The sequence below is a fragment of the Echinops telfairi genome, unplaced genomic scaffold (genome assembly GCF_000313985.2).
Source record: "Echinops telfairi isolate 266 unplaced genomic scaffold, ASM31398v2 ScPeMD7_7410;HRSCAF=8448, whole genome shotgun sequence".
Lineage (NCBI taxonomy): Eukaryota > Metazoa > Chordata > Mammalia > Afrosoricida > Tenrecidae > Echinops > Echinops telfairi.
Window position 1 is genome coordinate 3,267,222 of NW_022111310.1, and position 24,261 is coordinate 3,291,482.

The 24,261-nt window shown below is 56.3% G+C and overlaps 1 protein-coding gene across 1 annotated transcript in view; it reads right to left on the bottom strand.

Annotated features, from left to right (window-relative positions):
* Positions 1-24,261, bottom strand: part of ANKS6 (ankyrin repeat and sterile alpha motif domain containing 6) — a 43,139-nt gene that overhangs the window by 2,297 nt on the left and 16,581 nt on the right. Inside the window, exons 6-15 of the mRNA XM_004711076.2 lie at positions 24,068-24,175; positions 22,388-22,536; positions 20,646-20,844; positions 19,909-19,958; positions 17,432-17,638; positions 16,587-16,740; positions 14,554-14,723; positions 10,641-10,824; positions 7,001-7,068; positions 4,527-4,643 (exon numbers count right to left, since the gene is read on the bottom strand). Coding sequence (XP_004711133.2) covers positions 4,527-4,643; positions 7,001-7,068; positions 10,641-10,824; positions 14,554-14,723; positions 16,587-16,740; positions 17,432-17,638; positions 19,909-19,958; positions 20,646-20,844; positions 22,388-22,536; positions 24,068-24,175 — 1,406 coding nt within the window. The remainder of the gene's footprint in view (positions 1-4,526; positions 4,644-7,000; positions 7,069-10,640; positions 10,825-14,553; positions 14,724-16,586; positions 16,741-17,431; positions 17,639-19,908; positions 19,959-20,645; positions 20,845-22,387; positions 22,537-24,067; positions 24,176-24,261) is intronic.

Consider the following 24,261-nt stretch of genomic DNA (forward strand, 5'->3'; position numbering starts at 1 on the left):
CCTTCAACCGTGAACCACGATCACTTCCTGAAGCCTTCTTAAAAGCAAACCCGTACAGACTGTCTTCCTTGAGCCATGCCTTCTTTCAGGATCCATTTGTATGGGCCCAAAAGGTCAGGGGGAACCTTGGGGGAGAGCAGTGAGTTCACGGTCAAAGTGGAAGGACGACTCTGAAGAACAGGATCACTGCATTGTTAAGCTGCTGTATGACCCTGCTGGGCATATTCTCACCGACAACAACACAAATTAATTACATACAATTAGAAAGTAGCAAGGAAATGCCGTGAAGGCTGCAGGGCGGAAGCCCCGGGTATCTGAATCCCAGCCCAGGAAGAAGCCTCAGTGGCTCCCCCACTCTGCAGAACTTGTGTATCAGTGGAATGGGGGTGACGGGACTCCCCAGGGCTGCCGTGGGGCTTAGTCTCCGATAATGAATGGGGCAGCCATGCACAATCTGCGGAGGGCTGGAAGACAGATCCCAGGATGACAAGTGTTTTCATTATTAAACACCACCTGGGCCTTACTGCCTGAGAAAGGAGGTCAGGGCGAGACAGGGTGCCAGCACTCACTGCCTCCTCACCTTAGGGGGGTGGGGCGGAGCGTAGGTGATTAAAACTGCAATTGCTGCAGCATCCGCAACGGATTGGAGACGATAATGATAAGCGTCCTTTCAAAACCCCTGCCTTCAGAGGACCTGCTGGTAATCCTCAAAGGGGGGTCGGGGTGGGACAAATGGCCACTCAACATGGAATGTTTCCTCCATCTTCAGCTTACCTAGAATTTAAAGGGAAGGCAAGTGAAACGAGATGCCCCTTTTAGCCTTAAGAAAGGTTCGAACATCACGGGTGACAGTGCTGGCAGGGTGGTATGGGGACTGGGAGCCCATGCCCGGGGCTGGCAGGGATGCCGCCAGCTCTTTCGGTAAAGGAAGCCAGGCAGATGTACCAGACACCCTGGCTCAGACCCCGGGACCTAGCCGTACCGGCTCAGACCTCTTCTCTAAGGAGATAATTAGGCAGCGTTCACCCTCCAGGTTGAACACGGCAGCCCGACAGGCATCCAGATGCCTGAGGATCTACACTGCTGGCAGGTCGTGGCGGAGGTATTTTCGGTACGCCCAAGCAAACGCCGTCTATGGAAAAGAGCACTTAATGATACGGGTAACTGCACACATGCTTTGTTAGTGATGGAAGCAGGAGACAAACTTAAGAGAGCCAACTTTGTCAGTGGTGCACAGGTGAGAGACGCGGGACACCAAACACTGCCCATAATTTGCCTGAAGGCGAGAACAGCCGTGGCCTCTCGGTGTTTGCACTGTGATTTCTTAAAAATCCTTTGAGGACTGTGCCAGTTTAGTAAAACGAATATGCCTGGCTTTAATAATCACCAAAGAAAGGGAAAGGGTCATAGTTGGCTTCGGGGCAATTAAGGTTGCCCTAATATGACTGCTTTGGGGGAGCCTTCTCTGCGGAGTTAACCCATTAGAATCAAAGCAATAAGCAGGACGTACTATGCAGGTGGAATCACTCACCCAGTACTCAAACAGGGGACGGGGGTGACTCACAGGCCCCGGGGTCCACAGCCCCTTGCTAATCTTTTGAGAGCTGAACTGCAGATGCCGTTAATACTCAAAAGCTGTTCGTGTTTGTTTGTTTTTTCCAGGCTAACAGACTCAACGGTTTGACGGGAAGAAAGCATTTTGTATCGCAGCCCTCTCCCATTCTCTTTCAACCCCAGAGCTACTGCGGGGTTGTTTCCACAATAAAGCAAGCCACGTGGATTTTTCGGTTCCCGGGGACATAGGAACGCTGTGTTTAGGCTATCCCATAATCTATTACGTGCGCATGAACATTACAAAAAAGTCCAAGACAGTGGTTGTCAAATTTCCTAATGCCACAACCCTTTAATACAGTTCCTCGTGTTGTGGTGACCCCCCAACCATAAAATTATTTTCATTGCTACATCATAAGTGTAATTTTGCTACTGTTATGAATTGGGCGATCTCTGTAAAAGGGTCATTCCACCCCCCAAAGGGGTCACGACCCACAGGTTGAGAACCACTGGTCTGAAACGTCTTAAGAATGAACAAAGTGTGATTCAGCAACCTGATGGGAGAACATGCTATTGGCAAGACGGCGACGATACACTTGCTAGATACTGGGTTGCTACAAACACCTTTATTAAAAACCAAAACACTAGTAGCACAAGTTAAAAAAGCACAATAAACACACACACACACACACACACACACACACACACACAAACATACACATCTCCCAGCAGCAGAGGGAAGGTTCCAGAAACATCAGCCCTGGCCATCTCTCAGGAACTGGACCAGGCCTGACTGGAACCCAGCTCTTGGGCACAGTTCCCAACCCTCCCATGGACCCAATGCCCCAACACCCGGGCATTTTATGTGATTCCTTGACTGGCGCTCGGCTAGACCCAGCCCCGTGCTCCTGGGCCACACATCTGGCCTCTGGAGACCAGAGTGAGAGAGGGTCCTGCCACTCGTGGGCCATGAGCCCCCACCACGGCTCATCATCCTCTTGCATGTTCTTGACTGGGTCACCTTGGGCCACCCTGGAGGCCTCGTCCACCCTCTACCGTAGGGCCCCTGCACATGTCCCCTCTGCCTGGGCCTTCATCCAGAGGCTTCCTGACTCCTTAGATCTCAGCCCTCCGGCCCCTCTGGCCCCACATTCCAAGCGGTGGGTGATGCCTGTGGCAGCACTGTGGTGGCCAGGGCACCAACTCCAGGTTCCCTCCTGGATCTGCCTCCTCTTCCTAGCTGTGTGGCTTTGGGCAAGTTCCTGAACCTCTCTGCGGCTCGGTTTCCCCAACCACAAACTGGAAGCGGCCTCGGCGGGCTTTGTGAGGAGAAACGGACGGCTGCCTGTGCCGTGTCCACAGCACAGGCCTGCAGCGCTTCGGAGAGCCTGCACCCACGCAGCCCGTGGGCCAGGGCAGGGACCCTTTCCGCTCCATAAGCCTTTCCCATGAATCAATACAGGCCGATGCTGCAATCGGTCAGAAGGCACTTTAGAGCTTCTCTGGTACCTGCTTACCGTCTGTGAGCCACCTGGACGGTGTGCCTCCTAACGCCGACACCTGCCCAGCCAGGGACCCTCCACGCCCGCCTCCCCCATCGCCCCTGCTGGTCTGGGAGTCAGAGGTCACTGGCCATCTCTGGGTTTTGGCTTCCTCTCCTCTAAAGTGAGGCCATCCAGGCCCCGAGGCAGGGGCGACCAGAGCTCACGACGACACCCTTTCAAAGGCGAGTGAATCATTAGTGTTTCTCGAGAGAGGGTGCAGCTTGACAATGCCTGGAACCCTGCGGACGGACTCACTGTGTGGGGCTCACCCACGGCCTGGACACGGGGAAGATAATGCTGCTGCTGATGATGATGATGACGGCGGAGACCACGGCCACATCCAAACAGACCGCCCCACCCCACCTCACCTCTGCTGTGGGGCTGGGAGGAGCTCCCCGACACGGCAGGTGGGAAGCCGTCAGATCAGGTCAAGTCCTGCTCCACCGTCCACCCACGGTGTCCCCTGCCTGCCCCGTGCTTCCTACCAGCCAGACAGGGGACAGGAGGCCAGGCTGGGCCGTGGCATGTGGGTGATCAATGCTGCATAAGTGTTTATTTGTTTCTGGCACTAGAGGACGGTGCCATATTTCTATGCATAATCCGACACTAGATAAAAGGAACCTTAAAACCGGTCACACTCTCTGACACACCCTTATACTCGCCTCGCACACACAGCTTGGGGTGGGGGGTAGGCGGCGAGAAACTGGCAGAGATGGCTGGATGTCCGTTATGGGGTTATCACGGGCAACATCCCAGTTGGGACACCATATACAACCAGGGGCAGCAGCTGGGCAGAGGGGCTGGGGCAGCAGATTGGCCGTGGCGTATTCTACACCGCTGCTGGGGTGGCCGTGGATGTCCACTCTCTGAGCAGGATACGGAGGGGGAACGTCAAGAGCATGTACACTCCTGCTTGTACAATGCCCAGTCACCTTTAGGTAGTGGGGCACGGGAAGTGGAGGGTGCAGGGGGCTACTAGTCTGTCTTTAAAGCTGATGAAGCAGCTGGAATATCAGCCAGATGGGAGATGTGGGGCTATTGGCCAAAACCACAGAGACAGCTGCCCTACTTGCCACATGCCTGCACTGCCCCTCGGCCTACAGACGAGGCAGGGAGGCTCAGAGGCTGTGACCTGCCCCAGGTAACACAATGAATTCCCTGGCCTCCTGATCCCAGAGCCCACCTTAGCCCAGGCGCTGGGGAGGGCAGAACCCAGTCCTCAGGGCTTCCTGAAGCATTTCTGTGGAGAAACAACCTAATGGGAAGAGAGGTCTGAAGTAGAACAGACCACTCCGGGGGAGTGAGTGCCGGCCAAGGGCCGGCCAACTAACGACGCCAGAGGAGATGACCTCGACCACCTCCGAGGGCCGGGGTCTCAGCTGTTTGAACCAGACCCAAATAAAAAAAATTTTTAAAGGATGGGACTGCTACCTTGCCTGCGTTCAGTTCCGAAATCGCTGCCAGAATCTGCTGCCGGGACCCATCCGTCTTGATGCCCAGCTCCTTCAAGTCGCCGTCGGTGAGCGTGAGGAAGGCTTCCATGTCCACCTGGGAGGAGAGAGGCGCGGTTTGCTGACCTCCGCTGGTGCCACACCTCCCCGCCACCCTCAGCAGCAGAAATGCCACAAGTGCCCAGAAAGAAAGGCCACCATCTACCTTCCCCAAGCCACCGGCTTGCAAGCCCTCCGGAGTGTGTGTGGTTCTACCCTGCCCACGTAGGGCCACGGTGATCTGCATGGTGGTGAAAGGAAACCCACGTCCTGCTGTAACCAAGCTGACACCAGTCACTGCCACCACGCAGAGGAAGGTGCGTCCCTGCGGTACTCACCGTGCCTCCCCCACAGAGAATGAGAGAGACGCAGACTGTGGGGAGAGAGAGAGAGAACACGAGGGAGTGAAAGGCAGAAGCAACAGAGGCCAGAAGCACGGAGGGGGCAGGGGCTCTGCACTCACAGCCCTCCCATCCCTGGGCTCCCCCATCAGGACCACTGCTCTCAAAGAGGGCCAGAGCTCCCTGCGGCCACACCTCTGCCCTCCAAGCCAGCATGGAGGAAGGGTGTGTGTGGCACGGGCACCTGTGAGCCTGGGCACGGGCCGGCTCAGTCTCGGGCACAGTCCAAGCTCACCCCCCGACCCCCCCAGAGAGCCAGTTCCACCGGTGGCTAAGGAGGGGGCCTAAGCACACAGGCAAGCCTCGCTGTGTGCACATCATCGTCCAAGCGCATCACACAGACCCAGCCATTTCATCGTCACGTTACCACCCCCTTCCAGGGACGGGGCAGCAGGGCAGAGATGTTTTTCTTAGGCGCTCAAACCATCACATGACTATTAGGTGGCAGAGCAGGGATTTGAACCCAGGCTGTGGGCTCCAGACACCCTGCTCTCATCCACAGCGCCACATCACCTTGCAGTGATCCAGCAGTGTCTCTCGTGAGTGTCCCCTGAGGGAAGTGGCCGTCACATTAAGGTGTCAGGATGATCCCCCAAGTATGATGGGACTCAAGCACCTGGTGGGGCCGGGCTGGCCCCCCGCCCCACACTCAGAAGTTGTCCTTAGAGACAATGCTACAGCCTCACAGGCAAGACTCCGACAGCAGGTGCAAGAGGGCGCAGAGGTGCACAGCAGGTGCAGCGGGCCGCCATCAGCGGGCAGGGGGGTTTCTTGGTAGAGAGGAAGATGCCAGTGGAATGTAAGTGCCAAGGAGGCAGGGGCCCAGACGGGCATCGACAGAGATGAAAACTGATGAGGGAAGTGTCCACTGCGTCTTGAGTCTGTTTCCTGAACACAAACACCCGCTCCTCAGCTGGACCCCAAGCGTGACCGACCGGACACATTGTGCTGTCTGCCCTGGACTGGAGGCCGTCTTGCACCTGTACTTGGGTCCCACGGGCCTGTGGGGGCGCTTCCTTCGTCCAAGACGGTGACGTTCATGACTGTTTTCCTGAGGTAGTGCTCAGACCCCACTCGGCTCACCCGTAGAAGTGGTTAATCCAACCGGGCTCTGTATGCATACCGGGCTGTGTGGCCCTCAGCACAAGCAATAAGAACCACCTTCCCCATTCAACAGGCATCCCTATCCCACCTTCCCCCCCAAGCCTGGGAAACCGACTGCTCCTCTCGGTCTCTGCAGAGCTGCTGGGCCTGGGCCGTCTGTGCACGTGAAGTCACAGGTGACCTTCTGAGGTCAGCTTGGCTCACGGGCATCCGGTGATGCTCTCAAGGCTCAGCCCTGTGGTGGCAGCAAGTGCCTGCACTTTGTTCCTTCGATGGCTGACTGTGCTGGCGTACCTTAACCTTATTTTCGAATCCACTCGCCAGTGGGTGGGCACACGTGGCCTGTCTCTGCCCTCTGGAGGCGCTGCCCGATGCTGCAGTGAATGCTGTGTACAAACTGGTACTTGTGTGGACACAGGTAGAGAAGTACCCAAGTACGGAACTGCTGGCCCACAGAGGAAATTCATATTCGGAGGGACTACTAGACTTTTTAAGGATTTAAGATGTGCCGTGACATGTGGTTATGAACTCAGGTACTCTCTCAGGCAGACATGCAGCCCCATATCTCCAGGCATCTAAGGTAAAACCTTCAAAATCTGCTTTTGGCCGGGCCTTCCAAGTCAATTATTGTCAACAAAACCGCTCGCAAGACAGATAAACTTAACTGGAGAAAGTGGTGTTCTGAGCTACATAATTCCATTCAGGGAAAACACGCCGTGGGGTGCCCAGGATTGCTGTGGACTGCTGAGTGCACACCCCAACTCCTGGGCTGGCTCTGAGACACGGAACCAGTGAGGCTTGCAGAACAAACACCCACATGTTTAGACGAATTGATTTCGTGGGGAGGGAGGGGGTTGTGCTTTTTGCAATGAGATCTAAACTGATATTCAGACAAAAGGAACATCCTTACCTCTTGCTCCTCAAAAATGGGCTGGTATTTCTCAAGGGATAATTTCTTAAGGATTCCAGTCAGCTCATCTGAGAGAGAGAGAGAGAGAACACAAACACATTTTAGGAACCCTGTACAATGCAGCTGAAGAAGAGGCTTCAAACCCACGTACAGAGTAGCAGTGGTCTTGTTTCAAACTGAGTCCTATGAGGAACCGACCCAGCAAGCAGATTTAAGCAAGCTCCAGTGAGGAAGGTGGAGGTGTGCCCTGAGCCACCTGCCAGCCACTCCTCTCTGCCCGCACCCTTGGTGTCTCCCCAAACCCCAAGCCAGGCTGCAAGGTGGGGTGGTGGGCACAGCCAGGCTGACCCCCAAGTGGGGAAATTGCCAAGTTCTCCGAATGGATTCCAGCCACAAGGACAAACATTCTGCCTTCCTCTAAGGTCTTTAAACAATTTCCTGACTGCGGATTTCTCAACTAGTGCTGGCCGGCCTTCGGCTCCCCAGAGAAAGAACTCAACCGGCAGGCAGGCCCCAGAGCAGTCAGCTGTCTGGTCAAGTGTGTGGAAGCTGTGGGCCGCCCCAGGAGGGGCACACCAACAGGGAGCGGGCAGAAGCTGGTCTAGGTACCAACATACCAGAGCTCAGCTTTCAGCCCAATAAGAGACGGGCCTCCAAGGGGAACAGGAACACCAGGGGGGATGCACTCTCAGACTAACCAGCCTCAGGGCAGCATCTGCCCGGGGGAAGGCTCGGAAGGCAGGAGGGCAGGTGGAAGTGGAAGCTCCGTGGGGAGAGTGTGTTGAGGAATGAATGTCACGAGGGATGAACGGGTGTGGACCGTTCAATGGAAAACCACCTCGCTCTGTACCCTTTCACTCCTTTCACCCAAACCACAGTCAAGACCCACATCGGGGCGGGGAGAGGGCTGGAGGGCATCGCTCATTTGCAGTCAACAGGGATTTCCCGGAGCAGGTCCTAGGGATTCAGCAGGGGCAGAAGCAGTGCCCTGGTGCTGGGTCCAGGCAGAGGAGGGAGGAGCAGGGCAGCTCGGGGTGTTTGACAGAGGGCAGTAAGGTGGCACAGAATCAGGAAGCAGACGTGTGGGAGCCACGCACACGTCTTGGGAAGGGCCCCACAGGCCGTGGAACAGCCAGTGCAGAGGCCCTGAGGCAGGAGGGCTGGTGGTTAGGAGGCCTGCTTTCTTCCTGGTGCTTGTCCATTTGCTCATTCACTCAGCAGTGACGACAACAGAGCCTGATGCATGCCGGGGATCGCCCAGCAGGAAAGGTCCTCACCGGGAAGGTGTGCGGCGTGGCCGGGAAGACCGATCACCAGGGAGAAGCTGTTGGCCGGTGCTCACCACCAGGCACGCTGTGCGTTCAACCACAGCCTGAGGCAGGCCCCACTCCTGCCCCCACTCACAGGAGGGCAGTCAGCCACGGAAGGGGCAGGTACCACGTCTAGAGTGAGACCGTAGCACTTGTCCATGGCGGCTCTTGGGTCTGCCCCTCATCAGTGTGGCGTGCTGCCGTGGAAGGACAGCGCGGGCAGTGGCCTGGCTACGGGTCTCGGGAAGGCTTCAGGGGAAAGCTACGGCTACTGAGCTAGGACGGGTGAAACAAACAGGGTTCTCATGCCCACAAAAGGCACTGCATGTTCACGATGCCAAGCCTCTGCTCCTGCTTCCCCCCGGGCACAGTGCTCCCTCCACAGCCTTTACCCAGTCTTCCCTGCACGCCTCCCGGTCCACAAGTCTACTGTAAAATGTACCAGCGCCGAGCACACGACTTTCAAATCCTAATAAACTATATAATATTCTTTATCGTAAACCCGTTTAGCCAATTGATCCGCACAGAAGGCTTTCATTGATTTTTGCCCAACTCTTGTGTCCACAGCTAATGAGAGGCGTTCCCGACATGAACCCTGGCTGATGATTCCTGCGGATGTGAGCACACATGCCTTGGCGCCGTGTGGGCAGCCATGCCAGGTCAGATGATGGATTTCACACACCGCGAGACTGCGCATCCTCCACAGTTTGTGCCGTTCCGTGGAGTGGCTACAGACGTGTCAACACATTTAAGTGACTGAATGATTAGCATTTTCTCCATCCCTTGCCGGGGTCTAGGCAATCTCCCAAACAATACATCAGGCCTGGGTTGGAGGCAGCTGCTGATTGCCGTGGTGTAAACATCCCAATCATCACCAATTTCAAACTGCTCCGGGATGGCTGAGTCAGGTGACGTGTGCAGTAGAAGCAATGCATCTGCTAGTACCCCAACTACACAGATGTAAGAGATAATAGTCATATGCTGTAAAAAAAAAGGAAGTCTTTTCCTTTTTACAATAAAGAATATAGTCTATGTTTCCCAGTATTACTTCCCCGTGAAAGCTCACACATTTTTATTTTGAACAATGGCTATGCTTACTAGCTGGTCTCTCGTGGGCCACCGCATGGAATGGCTGGGGCCCCTCTGAAAGCCTCCACCTCTGTCCTGAGCTCCATCCCATGGTCCTTCCTCCTCACCCCCCAGGAGCAGCTCCCTCTGGGCAGTTAAGTCCTCAGGTGTGCTGGACATCGCTTGCCCTGTCCTCCCCCCCTGCTCCCTCTGGAAACAGCACCTAGCCCTTGCTTCTAGGAGCCACTTCTCGCACGCTCATGGTCCGGTTCGGGAGGGCAGGCCAGTGCCAAAGGCAGACAGGTGGTGACTCCACACTGGCCAACGAGCATGGTGAGTGATATGCCACTATCTCAAGGCCTTACAGAGACCGGCGAGCTGGTCTTGACCATCAAGGTGTTTTGAGAAACCACTCTTCCTGCTGGACTTGCTAATGAGTTAACAGGAAGAGAAGGTAAGCGTGAAGCTGCAGAGCCTACCTGACAAATGGAGGGAAACAGTCCCGCAGCACCTGGACCCACCCATGCCTGAAGCCCACCTCAGACACTGCCAAGATAGAAAAACAAACAACCCACTACCATCGAGTCAATTCTAACTCATGCCGACCTTACACAACAGGGTGGTGCTGACACTGTGGGTTTCCAAGACTGTAATTCTTTACGGAGTAAAAGGCCTTGTCTTTCCCTTGGCAGAGGGGCTGGTGGTTTGGAATGAGTTAGCAGCCTGGCGCATGACCAACCACTCGTTTGCTTAAGTCGGCCGGAGTGAAGAGCTCATTGCTTGCAGCTAATTTGTACAAGGTTCAGGGGCAGGTATGTACCTGGGTGTCAGGAAGCATTTCCACAGGTGTTCCGTTTGTGCAAAGGTGCCCTGGTGGCACAGCAGGTTAAGCTAACGGCAAGGTGCAAACCCGCCAGCCACTCGGGGAGGAAGAGGAAGCCGTCTGCTCCTAACACATGACCCACTTGGAGCCCCCGGAGAGCGCTTCCACCCTGTCCCACGGGGTTGTTCTGGGTCAAGATGGGCACAGCGGGTGGTGGGTTTGTATGTCTGTGCCCAGAAACTCAGCTGCAAGCAAAAAGCACTTGGGAGTACTTCGCTGAAGAAGGCTCCCTCCTTCAGCACAATGAAGGCAACATGCAAGGGGGGAGCAGGGAGGGGAGAGTTTGTGTAAACTGAACAGCTGGAGAGGATGGGTCCCTCCCTAGCCGCCTGGTGAAGAGAGGGCTGGGGGGTGCACGGGCCCGGCCCGGGAGACTCACCCTCGTCCGTGATGGTGCCGCTGCTCGAGCCTCCGCTGCTCTTGGACTGCCGGTGGGAGGAGGACGAGGACACAGAGGACTCGGCGGTGTGGCCTTTGGGTGAAGGGGAGGGGGTCAGGGTGGGGGAGGTGCTTTTGGAGGTGGCTGACGCACCCGACCGCGGCCTCTGGCTTGTCTCTGGCTTCTGCGGAAGAGAGGTTCGTGAACAGTGACCGTTTGTAAGCAACCACCCCACATGGGGAACATGAGGTGGCCACGGAGAGCTGATGCCCCTGGCATGCCCATGTGAGCCTCCAGAGACCCAGGGGAGATGCTGATGCCGGCTGTGACCCACCCAGGTGTCCCCGCCAGGCTCAGTTCTAGTGCTAACTGTGGGCACGGGCCGGAGTCCATGCCTTGTGAATGCATCACCATCGCAGTGAATTTGCCTGTTTTGAGCAAAGAGCAAAAGCCACATTCGGGGAGAGGCTCATGCTTGGAAGACGACGTTCCAGTTCTTCCAAAGGGAGTCTTTGAACGGTGCTCCTCATCTCCATTGTGTTGCTGGGTTCTCCGACAGAAACCCCCTTCTGTGTCCTTTAAGTAAGGACAGTGGTTCCTGAGAGCCCTGGGCTGGACTGGCTGCAACAGTCTCTTTGGGAAAAAAAGACAAGATTCCCAGGCCCTACCCTCTGAGTCTAATTCTGCAGGGCCGGGGTGAAGTCCAGTAACCTGAATTTTTAAACAGCTCGCCAAGGTTACAGCATCATTATTATAGTATCACGATGACAGTAAGAGTCTCAGGTAATCGTTGAAATGGATCATTTCCCCTGCTTATTGTTTCCTGAATGCACCTTTTGACAAAGTCAATTTCCTTTCATCGGAATAGACTTGTATAGAGTCTACATGACAGATGTGTCCAAGCAAGGTTAAGAGCTCATACAATTTATAACTTAGATTTAGCCTACCTATCTCCAACATGGATTAAAGGGCGCTAAGTACATCTAACATATATAAAGTCATCAACACAGAAACAAGAACTTTTAGGCAGCTTTGATATTAAGCAACTCTGTCAAAGTCCCAGATTAGCAGACTGACTTTAATAAATGGCCCTGAGCTTCCCAGTAGCAGTGGCAAAAAACAAACAAACAAACAAATACAACCAGTTCTATATGACTTAATGTCCAACAGATGACAATATCAGGGAGACAGGTTTTTCCTAGAGCTGAATTCTGAACACAGCTTAATTCAAAATTCAAACTCACTGGTATCAACTCAGCTCCAACTCACAGGGACCCTGGAGGACTGAAATGAACTGCACCGGGGGGTTTCCAAGGATGTGAATCTTTTCAGGAACAGAAAGCCTTCTCCTTCCCCCGTAGAACAGCTGGTGGATTTGAACTACTGATCTTGTGGTTAGCAGCCCAACACAGAATCCACTAGGCCGCCAAGGCTCCTCAGAAGCTTAGTGGCATAGCCCCATTGTCCAAACAACGTCTCTGTGGAGACTAAGATTCGCCTGACCTAGCCATGGTCTTTCCGGTCACCTCGTTGGCCGGTGAAAAGGAGACCACAGAGCCATGGAGCTTTTGAATTACAGCGCAGGCGAGGGATACTGACAAGGCCAGGGACTGTCTGGAAGACAAATAAGTCTGTTTGGGGACAAGCACAGCCACAATGTTCCTTATTAGGATGAATGGTGAGACTGGACATGGCATCAGAAGAGACCAGTCCCTGGAGAAGGACATCTGTGGTAGATATATAATCATTTGTCAATTAGAGGATTCAGAGTGTAGGGGTGGAGTCTAGCTTGTCAATCAGATCATAGCCAATGAGGCCTCTGTGTGGGCATGGCCTTCTCCTGAGAATTCTGGGAAATATGGTACTTCCTCCTTGGATAAGGTGACTGGAGTTTAACATTGGTAAAGCGGGACACCATTGATAAAACTCATTTCCTGGCGAAATAGCCACATGGCAGCCAAAAACCGTATACCCTAGACCCTAGCTTGTTGTGCATTCTTTCCAAAAATTGGAACTTTTTAAAAATGCCACAGGATGTGGGAAAAATTGTTAAAAATTGGGACTGTCCCACCAAAAGCGGATGTCTGGTCACCTTATCCTTGGAGATGGGAGACTCTGCTCCCACCTTGGGAGACCTAGCACATGACAAGACACATGGACCCACCCTGATGCAGAGACCCCTGCCAGCGCTGAGATGTTTCCAATGATACTGGATTCAAAGACTTTCTAGCCACTGGCCTGTGATCTTCTACATTTGGTGTCACTGCGTGTGTTTCGTGAGTCTGAAGAGGACGTATAGACTGGTATCAGACATACGGGCCAATATTGGACTTATGGACTTGACCTGGACAGGGCTGGGATGTTTTCTCAATGTTCAATTGCTCTTGTATATAACTCTCTTTCTTATATACATACGTGTGTCCATGGATTTGTTTCTCTAGTCCACCCAGACTAACACAACATCATACTTGGTCAAGGGGAAGGGAGCAGGAGAAACAGGAAGCCCCCCTGAGATGGACTGACACTACGATGCAACAATGGGCTCAAACAGAAGAACAATGGTGAGGTGATACGGGACCGGGCGGTGTTCCCTTGGGTGGCATGCAGGGCCCCCACGAGTGAGAAGGGATACACAGTGCCTGACGACAACAACGTAATCCAAGTAATTCTGAACAGGGCACTAATGTGTATGGAGAGGGGGATTTTTTGGAGCTAAGTATAAAAAATAACTAACAAGAAAACCCCAAACCCGTACTCATAGCACCCCTATGTAGAGTCCCCAAGGCTGTACATCTTCTCTGACCAGAGCAGACAGCCTCATCTTTCTCCCAGGAAGTGGACTGTGGGTTTGAACCACCGACCTTGTAGTGATAAGAGTCCACTGCTGAAGCGAGTCTCTAGGACAGAGGAGAACTGCCCCCATGGGGTTTCCATAGCTACACATCTTCATAGAAGCAGACAGCCACACCTTTCTCCCACAGAGTGGTTGGTGGAGTTGAACTGCCCACCTTTTGGCTGACAAGCAACATTTAACTGTTGTAGCACCAAATCATGTGGGCCTTACTGCAGAAGGGCCTTTGAATGCTGCAAAGGATCATGGACTGTCCAACAGTGGTTGGACAGAAATTAAAAATTAAAAAAAAAATTCTTCATTCACTGACTCAAACATCAATTTTTGGAAGACCTTCTTGTGGGCAGGGTCCCACCAAAGGATGGGCTGTCTGGGGACCTAACACCCCAGGGCGACGGGTTAGGACACCTAGACAAACTGCCGCCGCCGGTGAGGTCCTGCCTGCACTGGGGGTCCTCTGGGAGGAAGAAATGAGTGACTCGGCATCGCTGGGGGGTACCTGGTGGTGGGGACCATGAAGCTGTCTCATGTGCCCTGCTAGGCATCCACAATCTGGGCTCACCGAGCAGAGCATTAGCCCATGAAGAGGGAGAGGCTCAGGAGGTGGAGCGGACAGATCCCCAAATGCCAGCTCAGAGCATCACCTGCAAACTCCGAGAGTTACCAGAGAGCTGACTGCAAGACAACCACAGCTGCAGCCATGGGGACGTGGCGTCCAGATGATGCTGGCAGTGGTCCTTAGCTCGCACTCACACAGGGCCATCGGGTTTTGCCCGCCCAGAGACCCTCCTTCTACTCCCCCAGTGCCACGCTTTCCTCTGGGGCTTAGTACTGCTGTTCCCCCACCCAGGGCCACTCTTATGGCCCCTACCCCCAGCCCCCTCATCTGAGTCCAGATCCACGAGGTGGAGGAAAGGAGTCCTCCCAACGCCCAGGTGGCCGCTGGAAGGAGTCTGCTTTGAACCCCGTCCTACCAGCTGTGCCCCCACCCACGTCCCAGCAGCTCAGGGCCGGGCCAGGAAGGGATGTGAGTGTAACTGAACTAGAGGCACAGAGCCTCACCTTGCTGCCGGACATGCTGGCCCCTCCCGGGGAGCCTGGAAGCTCTGATGGGCTAGACGCCGGCGCTGGCCCCACAGGGCTGGACGGCTGGCTGGGCTTCTGCTCCGAGAGTCCGGCTGCCTTCTTCCTCTGGGCAGCGATTTGGGACAAGACACTATCCACGCTGCCGCCTGAGAAAACAGAAATGAGAATGGCAGCAGTGGTGGGGGCGCAAAGCTGGGCACCCCTTCCCATGTGCCTCTAGGCCAGGGCTGACCTCGGGAAAGTCTGCATGAGATCTGGAAGGGAGAGGAAATCGGCGGCCACCACGCTCTGAAGGGTGTCCTGTAAGGCCACCGCCTGGTCAGGTAAAGCCCACAGCCACTGAGGTTGACCCCAACTCCTTGCAGCTGCAGGGTGGCACTGTGGGTGTCCAAGACCAAGTCACTGCAGGACAGAAAGCCTGTCCATCTCTTGTGGAGGAGCTGGGGTGGGGGGTGGGGGTGTTCCCCCACCAACCTCAGGGTTAGCAGTCTAACGAGTAAGGCACAGCCCAGGGCTCCGGACCCGTCTTCACCTGGCCCTGTGTAAGGTCCAGGGCCTCTTCCAGCTCCCAGCCCTGCTGGCTGAGTGACCCCAGTTCTGCAGAACATGGAGATAGCGCCCTTTGCCCCCAACACACAGGCTGCTTAGCGACCACCCCTCACCTCTGATGCCCTCCCTGATTGTGTGAAGTCCGGTCCTGTGGGAAATTCCTCACGCCAGAACACTGCGCGTGGAGAGTGGGTCTGCCTCCCTGGCTGGAAGTTCCTCTCTGCTGCCCCACATTGAGCTGCAGCCCAGGGATGTGGTGAGAGAAGCGGGCAAGGGGAGACCCCCGAGCTGGGAGGGTGCTCGTGAGCCGGCCCTCATCTCTCACCTGGGTACAGCACAGAGGGCCCTGTACCCGGCAGTCCTGAAAGAGTTTTATAGGTGGAAATAGACAGAGCTGCCTGGGCAACAAAAGTGTATCAAAGGCTTCAGAAATAGGCAAACCTACTGCCCCAGCCACCCCAGAATTTGTGTTCAGGAAATCACGTGGCAAGTAGGCAGGTTTGTTCGGACAAGGGTGCTGCCCTCTCTGTAAGAGCAAATGCCTAGAAACGGCCTCGGGGGTCAACGCCGGGGCACCAGCTAAGCCACCAGCAAGATCGCATGCCAAGGGAGGCCGTCCAGGCACTAGTGGATATTCCAGATATCCATGCACCATGGGGCCAATGCACTCATGATGTGGGCAGGGGCAAGTTTCAAAACATTCCGTGCCCCAGTCAAGCACGGGTTCAGGGAACTGGCTCTGGAGTCGGGCCGTCTGAGCCTGGGTCCTGGTTCTGCCTGGTGTGACGCTGGGCGGGCCGGCCAGCTGTCTATGAGCCCCGCTCCCTCACCTGCAGCACTGAGAGGAGAGCCTTCCAGGCTGCTGGGGAACTGAATGAGATCACCCATAGGCGGGTCCTGGCACCACGCCGGGCATGTACTCAGAGCTCAGTGCATTATCATTTTGCTTCTATAAATATTGATAATATGCACAGAAAGACTGGAAGAGACATCAATGATGATCCCTAATGGGTAAGATTTTTTTCTCTCTTTTTTTGAGGGGGAGTTGAGGGTGGGATGGGGGCCTTCTTATTTCTCTGGGCTCTCAGGTTAATCCTGGACAACCTCAGGGGGATCCAAAAACATGCTGTAAGGTGAAATAATGATGGGGAACAAGTGGGAGAGTCTTGTCACCAGCTAGCTGTGTGACCCTGGGCACATCACTGGCCCTCTCTGGGCTGCAGTTTGCTGTCTGTTCCATGCAAGGGCTGGATGCACAGCTCTCTCAAGGTCTCACCTCCTAGGATTTTAGACACTGTAAGGATACCAAGCCTTTCTGGGGAAGTTTTACAAGAAAACAAAGCCTGTGGATGCTTATTTCCTCCCTCCCAATCATCCTCCTGCAAAGAAAAGGCTTAGAGGCCCGAGGAGTGATGTCGCTAAGGGCAGATCCCCGAGGGGCCTCCCACCCAGAAACCCACCTGAGCGGCTATGCAGTTCCCCACCATGCCTGCTAGCACCCCCGGCGCCACTGGAGCCACCAGAGGAATGAGGCGAGTGGTTGAAGTTTCCAGAACTGGCGGGAGACGCTGGGCTCCTCAAGAGGGTTGGGAACTTCACCGGCCTGGTGGAAGCCTGCAAGGGTGAAGTGGGTGACACTGTCAGGTTCTGCCTTGGCCGGCTCCAGATGCCGCTTCACCGTGTGGAGAGACGCTGGAGTTCTGCTGGCCCAAACCCCTACTGCCCCCCACAGCACAGTCTGACCAGCCAGTGCTCAGCCTGTCCAAGGTCACTACGGGGTGGTGCCCCTGTCCATCTGCTGACAGCCCTGCCTGTAGACAGTTCTCAAGATGAGCCCCCTGGACAGTACCGTCTCCCCACCCGAGGTGCCCCTGTGCCCAGCCTCACCCAACTCATAGCGACCCTACACGACAGGGTAGCACTGCCCACACTTCCACATCTTTCTCCTGCAGTGACTGGTGGGCTCAAACCAATGACCTCTTGGTCAGCAGCTGAGCACTTAATTACTGAACCAACTCGAGTTCCAAGAAAACCTGCCCCCATAATGCCCTGTAAAACCTCAAAGGGCCCCCATCACAACCAGAGCAAAACCCAGCCCTGCCTCCACAATACTGCTCCCACGGCCTGGATGTGCCTCTCCTGTCCTCCCCAGCCTGGCTCCAGGTCACCACCTCAGGAAGCCTACCCCAGCACGGTCCCTCGTGGCCAGCGCTCCAGGTCACATGCCCCCCCTCTGGTCCAGCCTCCCGCTGCTGCAGCCACGCCAAGCCTCCCGGGTACTAAGAGCATGTTGCCAACTACCTACCGTGTCTGAGCTCCCACCTCCGCCCGTGGCGTGGCCCCTGCTGGCTCTGTGGGGCAGCACCGTCTTTGTGGGGTCTGCCTTCCCGTTGCGACACGTCTGGGACCGATCGGAGCTCCACAGCTCAAAACTGGACGGGGGCAGGAAAGGGGGGATGACTGCCTTCAGCTGGTCGCTCGGGAGTCTGGTGAAGGGGGCTCCGTTTCGAAGCTGAAAAAGACAGGCCTTGCGTTAGGCAGAGCCCAGGAGGGCTCCGGGTCTGCAGGAGACTCCTATCTCCCAGCTTCTCTGAGGACGCCCGCTGCCACCCACCCCTACACCGGAGCCAGAAGCCACAAGGGGTCCTGAGCTCTATGTGCAGGCTGGCTCTGCTCCAGCAGTGGGGCAGAGCAGGGGTGTGGCTGGAGAGCTGCGGGGAGCAGGGCAGGGAGCTCAGGAGGCTGGGAGGACACCGAGGAACATCCCAGCTGGGCCCAAAGCACACTGCTGGCCGGACCCATGAGAACGGAGCGAGCACTTTGGGTGAGAGGTGGAAAGGCCTGAGACCAGAGGCAGAAGCACAAGGTGGTAGGCGTGACCCGAGCTGGGTGGGGCTGGTTCAGGAGGAAGGGTCGAGGGGTTGGTGGCCAGGCTCCCACAGGCTCCTAAGCCCCACCTTGCACGGCGGGCAGATGTTCTTCCGTCATTTCACTGTGTGCAAAATGTGATTTGGGGTCGTGCGACACCACCCTCCACCCCCACCACCCATGGCGATGAGTACACAGGGTCAAGGGAAAGCCTTCAGTCCGTAGGAGCTTTAATTAAGAAATGACCATGAACTCGGGGCCAGATGGAGCTTTGCGGGGAAGGGTGTCCCACAGCGAAGCCCGCCTCAGGAGCCAGGCAGGTGGGCAGCTCTGCCCTATGGCTGCAAAGGCCCACTCAGCCGGGTGCCCAACCTTCCATCTGCCATAGGCAGCCAGACCGGTGCACTGGTGCCCTCTACGGGGCACAAGGAGTCAGGACAGGAGCACCGTCCTGCAGGTCCATCAATGAGGGGCCGCCCCTCTCAGCGGCTGCACCTGGCAAATGTGGGGAAGCCTGGGAGATGGCCAGGGAACTGGGGGCGTTTTCATTAGAGGCTGAATCACTGTTTATGGCACTCATTCCCTTGACCCAAGGGCTCCACGCCTAGGCGGCTGTTCCGAGGAGACCATTAGGCAAGTAGGGGATGCTGAAGCTAAAACCGTTTAAAAAAACCCAATAACCTAGAAACCCCAAAGTCCAACAGGGCACAGCCACCCCCATCTCGTGCAGCCACAGAAGTATGGCAAGGCTGAAGAGCGTTTGGGGTTGACACACTGGGCCCCTGCCTGCAGAGAACTGCTCCTCGGGCAGACTGTCACAGCTGTGACCTTGGGGAAGCAGGTCGCCAGCGCTGTCTTCTGAGGTACCTGCAGGCCAGTTCAAACTGCAGGCCTCCCCCATCGGTCAGTGGGTCCGCAGGCTTGGTCCCACAATTTCTAGGTACAGAGCCCTGGTTCTTCCTCGGCCAGGCTCCCTTCCTGGCAGCTCCAAAGTGGGGTCTCCAGGCTGCGAGCACAGTCAGTCCATCTCCAACCAGGAGGCGCTCATTTCAGAACGTGAAGTGATGCCCAGGGAGGCCACCCAGAGAGCCTACATATTCTGCTGAGAACTTCCGAGGTGAGCCCATTGAATACCCTTGGCCACCCTGTGGGGGATCTTATGCCCAAGTCAGAGACTGCCAACTGGCCCCCCGCTGCCCTTCACCCACACCTCCCTTAGGACTGACACCCTGATTTCTAGACAAAGGCTTCATGCCCCAGCCTCCCATAGAGGGTTCTATGGCCTTGCGACCAACTGATAGACCCTGGGATAGAAGCAGATGCCTAGGTGGCAGTCTCTAGGAACTCCCTTGACAGAGAGCCAGCATGTGCGTGTGCCCACCTCTTCTCCCCAACCCTTGTCTGCTGCCTGGTCACAGAAGCCATGCATGGTGGACCCCAGACTAGGAGAAGCCAGGGTCCTAGGCCCCACAGAGCATAGTGCCGATCTTGAACTTGGTTTAGTTAGGAGAAATAAATGGCCCTCATATATGCCTGCTTGGGGGGTTTTCTGTCACTTCATCTCCAGGTGCCTCTGGAATGCAGACCGGGCAATGGTGGCCTCTCTCAGCCTGGATGCACACTCTCCGCTCTGATGCTTCCTCTCTGACTCTCCTTCCCCTCATCTCTGTCCCCAGAGCTGCCTGGCCTGTGGGGACCAGGACTTGCATGCGGTGCTCAGCGCAGCACAGGCTCACCCGCTGTTTCAGGGCATCTACCTGCTTGAGGTCCTTGGCGCTTGAGCTCTGCATGATGATACACATTTGGGACTGCCCCCGGCTGTGACCACTGAGATGGCCGGCCAGCCGAGCACCACGTCTCCCAGTAGATCGCCCCGCTAACAACCGGCTGGAGGGCTCGGAAAGTCCTACTCACCATGGTGGTCAATAGGGCGTCCTCCTTTCCTCCTCTTGGGCTCCCAGGACCTACGAGGCAAAGGCAAGTGTCCTGACATGACCACCCACGTGCCCATGGCCCGAGGACGGGGCGGCCCTTCCTCCTGGGAAACCAACTCCCCCGGATGATTAAATATTTACTAATCATTGGTATTCAATATTTTAACAGAGTGCAAATCCATCTCAGAGCATGTTTTGAGCGTTCCCGTGCACTGCTGATGCCCAGCTGAGTCAGACAGCGGGGCACCCTGCTCGATACCCTGTCTGCTGCAGCGGTGCCCCGGGAGCCGTGCGGGCAAGGAGAACCGGGCCTGCTGTTAGGGGGCCCGCACTGAAGCCACCTCTCAATCGAATTGGAGTCTCCTTCGGTGCTCTGGCAACCACCGCCCAGTCTGAACAACACCTCCAGTAAAGGAGCACTCATCACCCCTACCTAAGGGAACGGATGCTATTTTAAGACACGGCCAGTGACAGGGACCAATCTCATTTGGTAGGTGGCTTTCCCCACCTGTCAAAGGGCAGAGAGGCAGCATCCCTAGACCGGGAGTGTGGGGCAGGAAGCAGGCCAGTGCAGCCCCATCTGCCGCCAGGTGGCAGCTCAGTCTCTCTTCGTGGTCAGACCAGCCCCTGTGCCCGAGTACTGAGTGCCCAGAAGGGCGAAGGGCAGAAGGCTTCGGACCATTCTGGAACTTCTCCCCCACCTGCAGCCTTCCTTACCGTGGTCCTTGGTGGTGGGGCCCACACTGGGGAGCCCAGAGTGGCCTGTCTTGTCCTGGGGAGTCGCTCTCATGGTTGAGTCCAGTGCCGGCTCAGGCTCATCCAAGAAAGGCAAAGGCTGGTTGCTGGACAGGCCCCGGGGCAGCGTCTGCATCAACTTCAGCTTCCGGAACCGATTGGACATGCGGCTCCACCAGGACTGCCGAGACAGGGGAGCGGAGGTCATGCTGCAAGGACAGCCAGGGAGCCACACCTGCGCACCTGCTCCCTCTCCCCTCCTGGGCCGCAGCAGGCATTGCCAATCAATCACTGCACCCTTCCCCGATAAGCCAGGGGTTAGCCACTAATCCCTCTTGACCAGATGGCCATTTCTAATAGACTGAAGGTAGTTAATGTCTTCATCACACAGACTGAGAGATGGAGACCGGACAGGGGTGCCAACCTGCTCGCGGTAAGGCAGAGACCGACGGATGCAGAGGCAAGTCCAAGCATCTATCACTGCTGAGCCCCCTTCCCCATCCCAGGTGTCGGGACCCCGAGGCCTGGGTCATCTGCCCCAGAACCCACACTCATCTCAGAGATCAGGGAGGGTGGCAGCTAGATTGTCTGTCAACTTGATGAGACCTGTGTGAAGGTAGGGGTGGAGGCCAACCTCTCAGTCAAGCGGCAGCCTGAGGACACCTCCTTGTGGGTGTGGTCTTGTGTTTAAGAGCGAGAGATACCTCTCACTCTGCCTTTCTCTGCCCTCTGCCTTCCTGATTGCTGGGACCCCGTGCCTGTCTCCAGGGCTGGCCCCATGTGGCCACTGGACCCTGAGAGCTGTCCACCTTGGAGCCTCACAACTCTGCACCTGGTAGGCGTGTGACCTCCTGGCTTCCGATTCCCCTTTCAGGGTCATCAACCTGCAACCATGCGAGTCTGTGAGGGCCCGGCGGGCATCAGGCCCATGGACTTGAGTGGGACTGGGCTGGGGTGCCTTCCCGCTGTGAACTTGCTCCTTGATACAAAGTTATTCCTTGTACACAGATGAGTGTCCCTGGTCTGTTTCTTTAGACAGCTCAGGGAGGCAGGAGGGGCCTGGCCCCTGCAGAGGCGGCAGTGAGGACAGGGTGGAGGGGCATGTCGACAGTACCAGGTAAGGAACTCCTGGAGCTCGTGTGGGTGATGGGCACAGAAGGGTCGCCAAATGTGGGGGTCAGAGGAGGTGGTGCACAGCACCCCAGGCGGTCAGAGAAAAAGGCCGGGTTTGGTTTTGCCGTGTTGTTTTGGGGGAAATGGTCAGGTTCAGTTCTGGACCAACAGAGTCGTACGGGAAAGACCAGAAGATATTCAGCTTGCGGTTAGGAACAAGCAACTGGAGGCCGTTTCTGCCTTTCCGGGAGGAGGCCAAGGGGACCAGTGCACTGCTGCCCGGGGTTCCTGGGAGCCAGGGACTCAGCAACTATAACAATTACCTCGACACCAGGAGCAGAGCTCCAACACCCCGGGAGGAATGTTCCAGGATTAACACTGGGCACAATGCTAGTGAGCTCCCTCCATCTACCATCTGACATGCTATCTAAACCACCTTTAGATGGCTACTGTCACCCCAACACCAGTCCTATTATCCCCTAGTGTTCTCCCCTCAACTCAAACCAGTGTTGAGTTGACCGGAAGTGGCAGGCACCCTGCAGCCACCCCACCACCCCACCACCCACCTCTCTGCCTCTAACCCACACCCTTTTAGCTGGGAAAAGGCAAACCTTGAGTCCTCCCTTGTCATCGGGCAGCACTGGGAGGCTCCAGGGCTGTCTGGCCTTCGGGTGGGGCGGGGCTGGCTGGGGACTGGGCCGGCCTCTGTCCTTGTTCACCTGCATGCAAACAGATGCCAGCAGCCGAACGAGTTCTGTGTCTAAGGACACAAAAGGCGATGTTTTACCTGCAGACAGAACTGCTGGGCCACGGGCAGGGGTGTCCAAGGTGGCCCCCTTTCCTTCCCTCTCCCCTTGAGGACAGCCCCGCAGCTCCTTCCAGCCTGCACTGACGGTAACCGAGTCTGCATGCCATTTCCCAATAGTGGCGAGAGAGGCGAGCTGGAAACACGTGCCGGCCGCCTACCCAGAGCGCAGAGCCTGAAGCTCAGGGGGGTCGGGAGGCCTGTGAGCACGGCCCGGCTCTGCATGCAGCCGGCCGGCATGGACTCAGCCTGCACCACTCACTAGTTGTGCAGCTGCAGTAAGCTAAGAGGCTTCTCTGTGCCTCTGTGGGTCGAGGGTGGCGTTGGCCCACACAGGTCTCCGAGGGACCCTTCGTAGTACCGGGCACACAGTGAGATATGATGAGGGACCGTCAATCCAATGAGGTTAAAAAGAAAGTTCCCCTCAAAATACAGGCCAAGCTGTATATTGGAGTGTTTGTCTCTCAAAGACCATGCCTTTCTCCACCCCCACCGCTGCCCCCAAGTGTTCAATACCAGGCATCTGCTTCTTTGATGGCTGGGAAACATTCTCTGGGGGAGTGCCCTAGGGAAGGGCATCTTACTGGCAGAGGACAGAGGAAACTGGCAGTGGGTAAGGGAGAAGAACCGCACTGTAAGAGTCCCGGGCACGACCACAGTGTGTGCAGTCCCACCGGACGCTGGGGACCCCGACTCCCCATCATGTCATCTCTAGCTGGAGCCTTTGGTCAAGAAGCCCCAGGTCCCCTGATCTCGGTCACCTCGTGTGAACAAGAGAACATGGAGGTCCTCATCCCTGTGACTCTTGAGAGGATCCAGGGACTCCCAGCATGCCCTTGGGATGCCTGCGGGCCTTCAGCATGTGAGGGAAGAAAGGTCGGTGCCTGCCACCCCTGAGCTAAGCTGGGCCACAGAGCATCCACTGTCACCGCACTGAGGGCTGGGGAGGGAAAACTCCTCATAGCTGGCAGCTTTCTCAGAAGGACCTGCCAGCTCCTCCCCTCTCTGGGTGAGCTAGCAGAGGTGACAGAGGAGGGAGACACTGCCCTGTGAGCTAGCAAACTGGAAGCCCCAGTTCCCAGAAGGCCCGTGCCAGCAGGGAGGGTCAGTGGGATGGCAGGGGCCAGCCAAGGAGTGCGAGAGGTGGGGGAAATGACAGCGTTGGCCCAGAAGGTACCCAGGACCCTGCACCTGCACCTACAGCTAAGGGCTCCTCCTCTAAGGGTGACTGCTGGTCACAGAGGCCTGTATGAGCCTCCTTTGGTCTTCCTCGCAAGGCCTCCTGGGAGGCACCTGGAAGACTGGTGGGGACATAAGCCTCAGTGAGCCCAGGCCATGCAGGGAGTAAGCTCTGAGGACCTGACACTGGATTTCTCCCCCAAACAATCAAGTGGCTTCCAACGTGGCTAAGAGAGGCAGTGGGGATGCGGAGTCCCGCTGGGGGAGGCCGGGGTCACTGCGGCACGTTTCTCTCCAAGGAACCCACCCGCATCATTGAGCAGCATCACCAGGTCAAAGGCCGTGTATCCATTCTTGGCTCGGAGAGCCACGTCTGCCCCCTGGGCCAGCAGGTACTTGACGATTTCTTTATTCCTGGGGAGCAACGAAAGGCCAGTGTCACACGTCCTGCAGGAGCAGGCTGGGAACCCCAGCAGGGTCTCCAGGGTGGCCCAGCCTCAG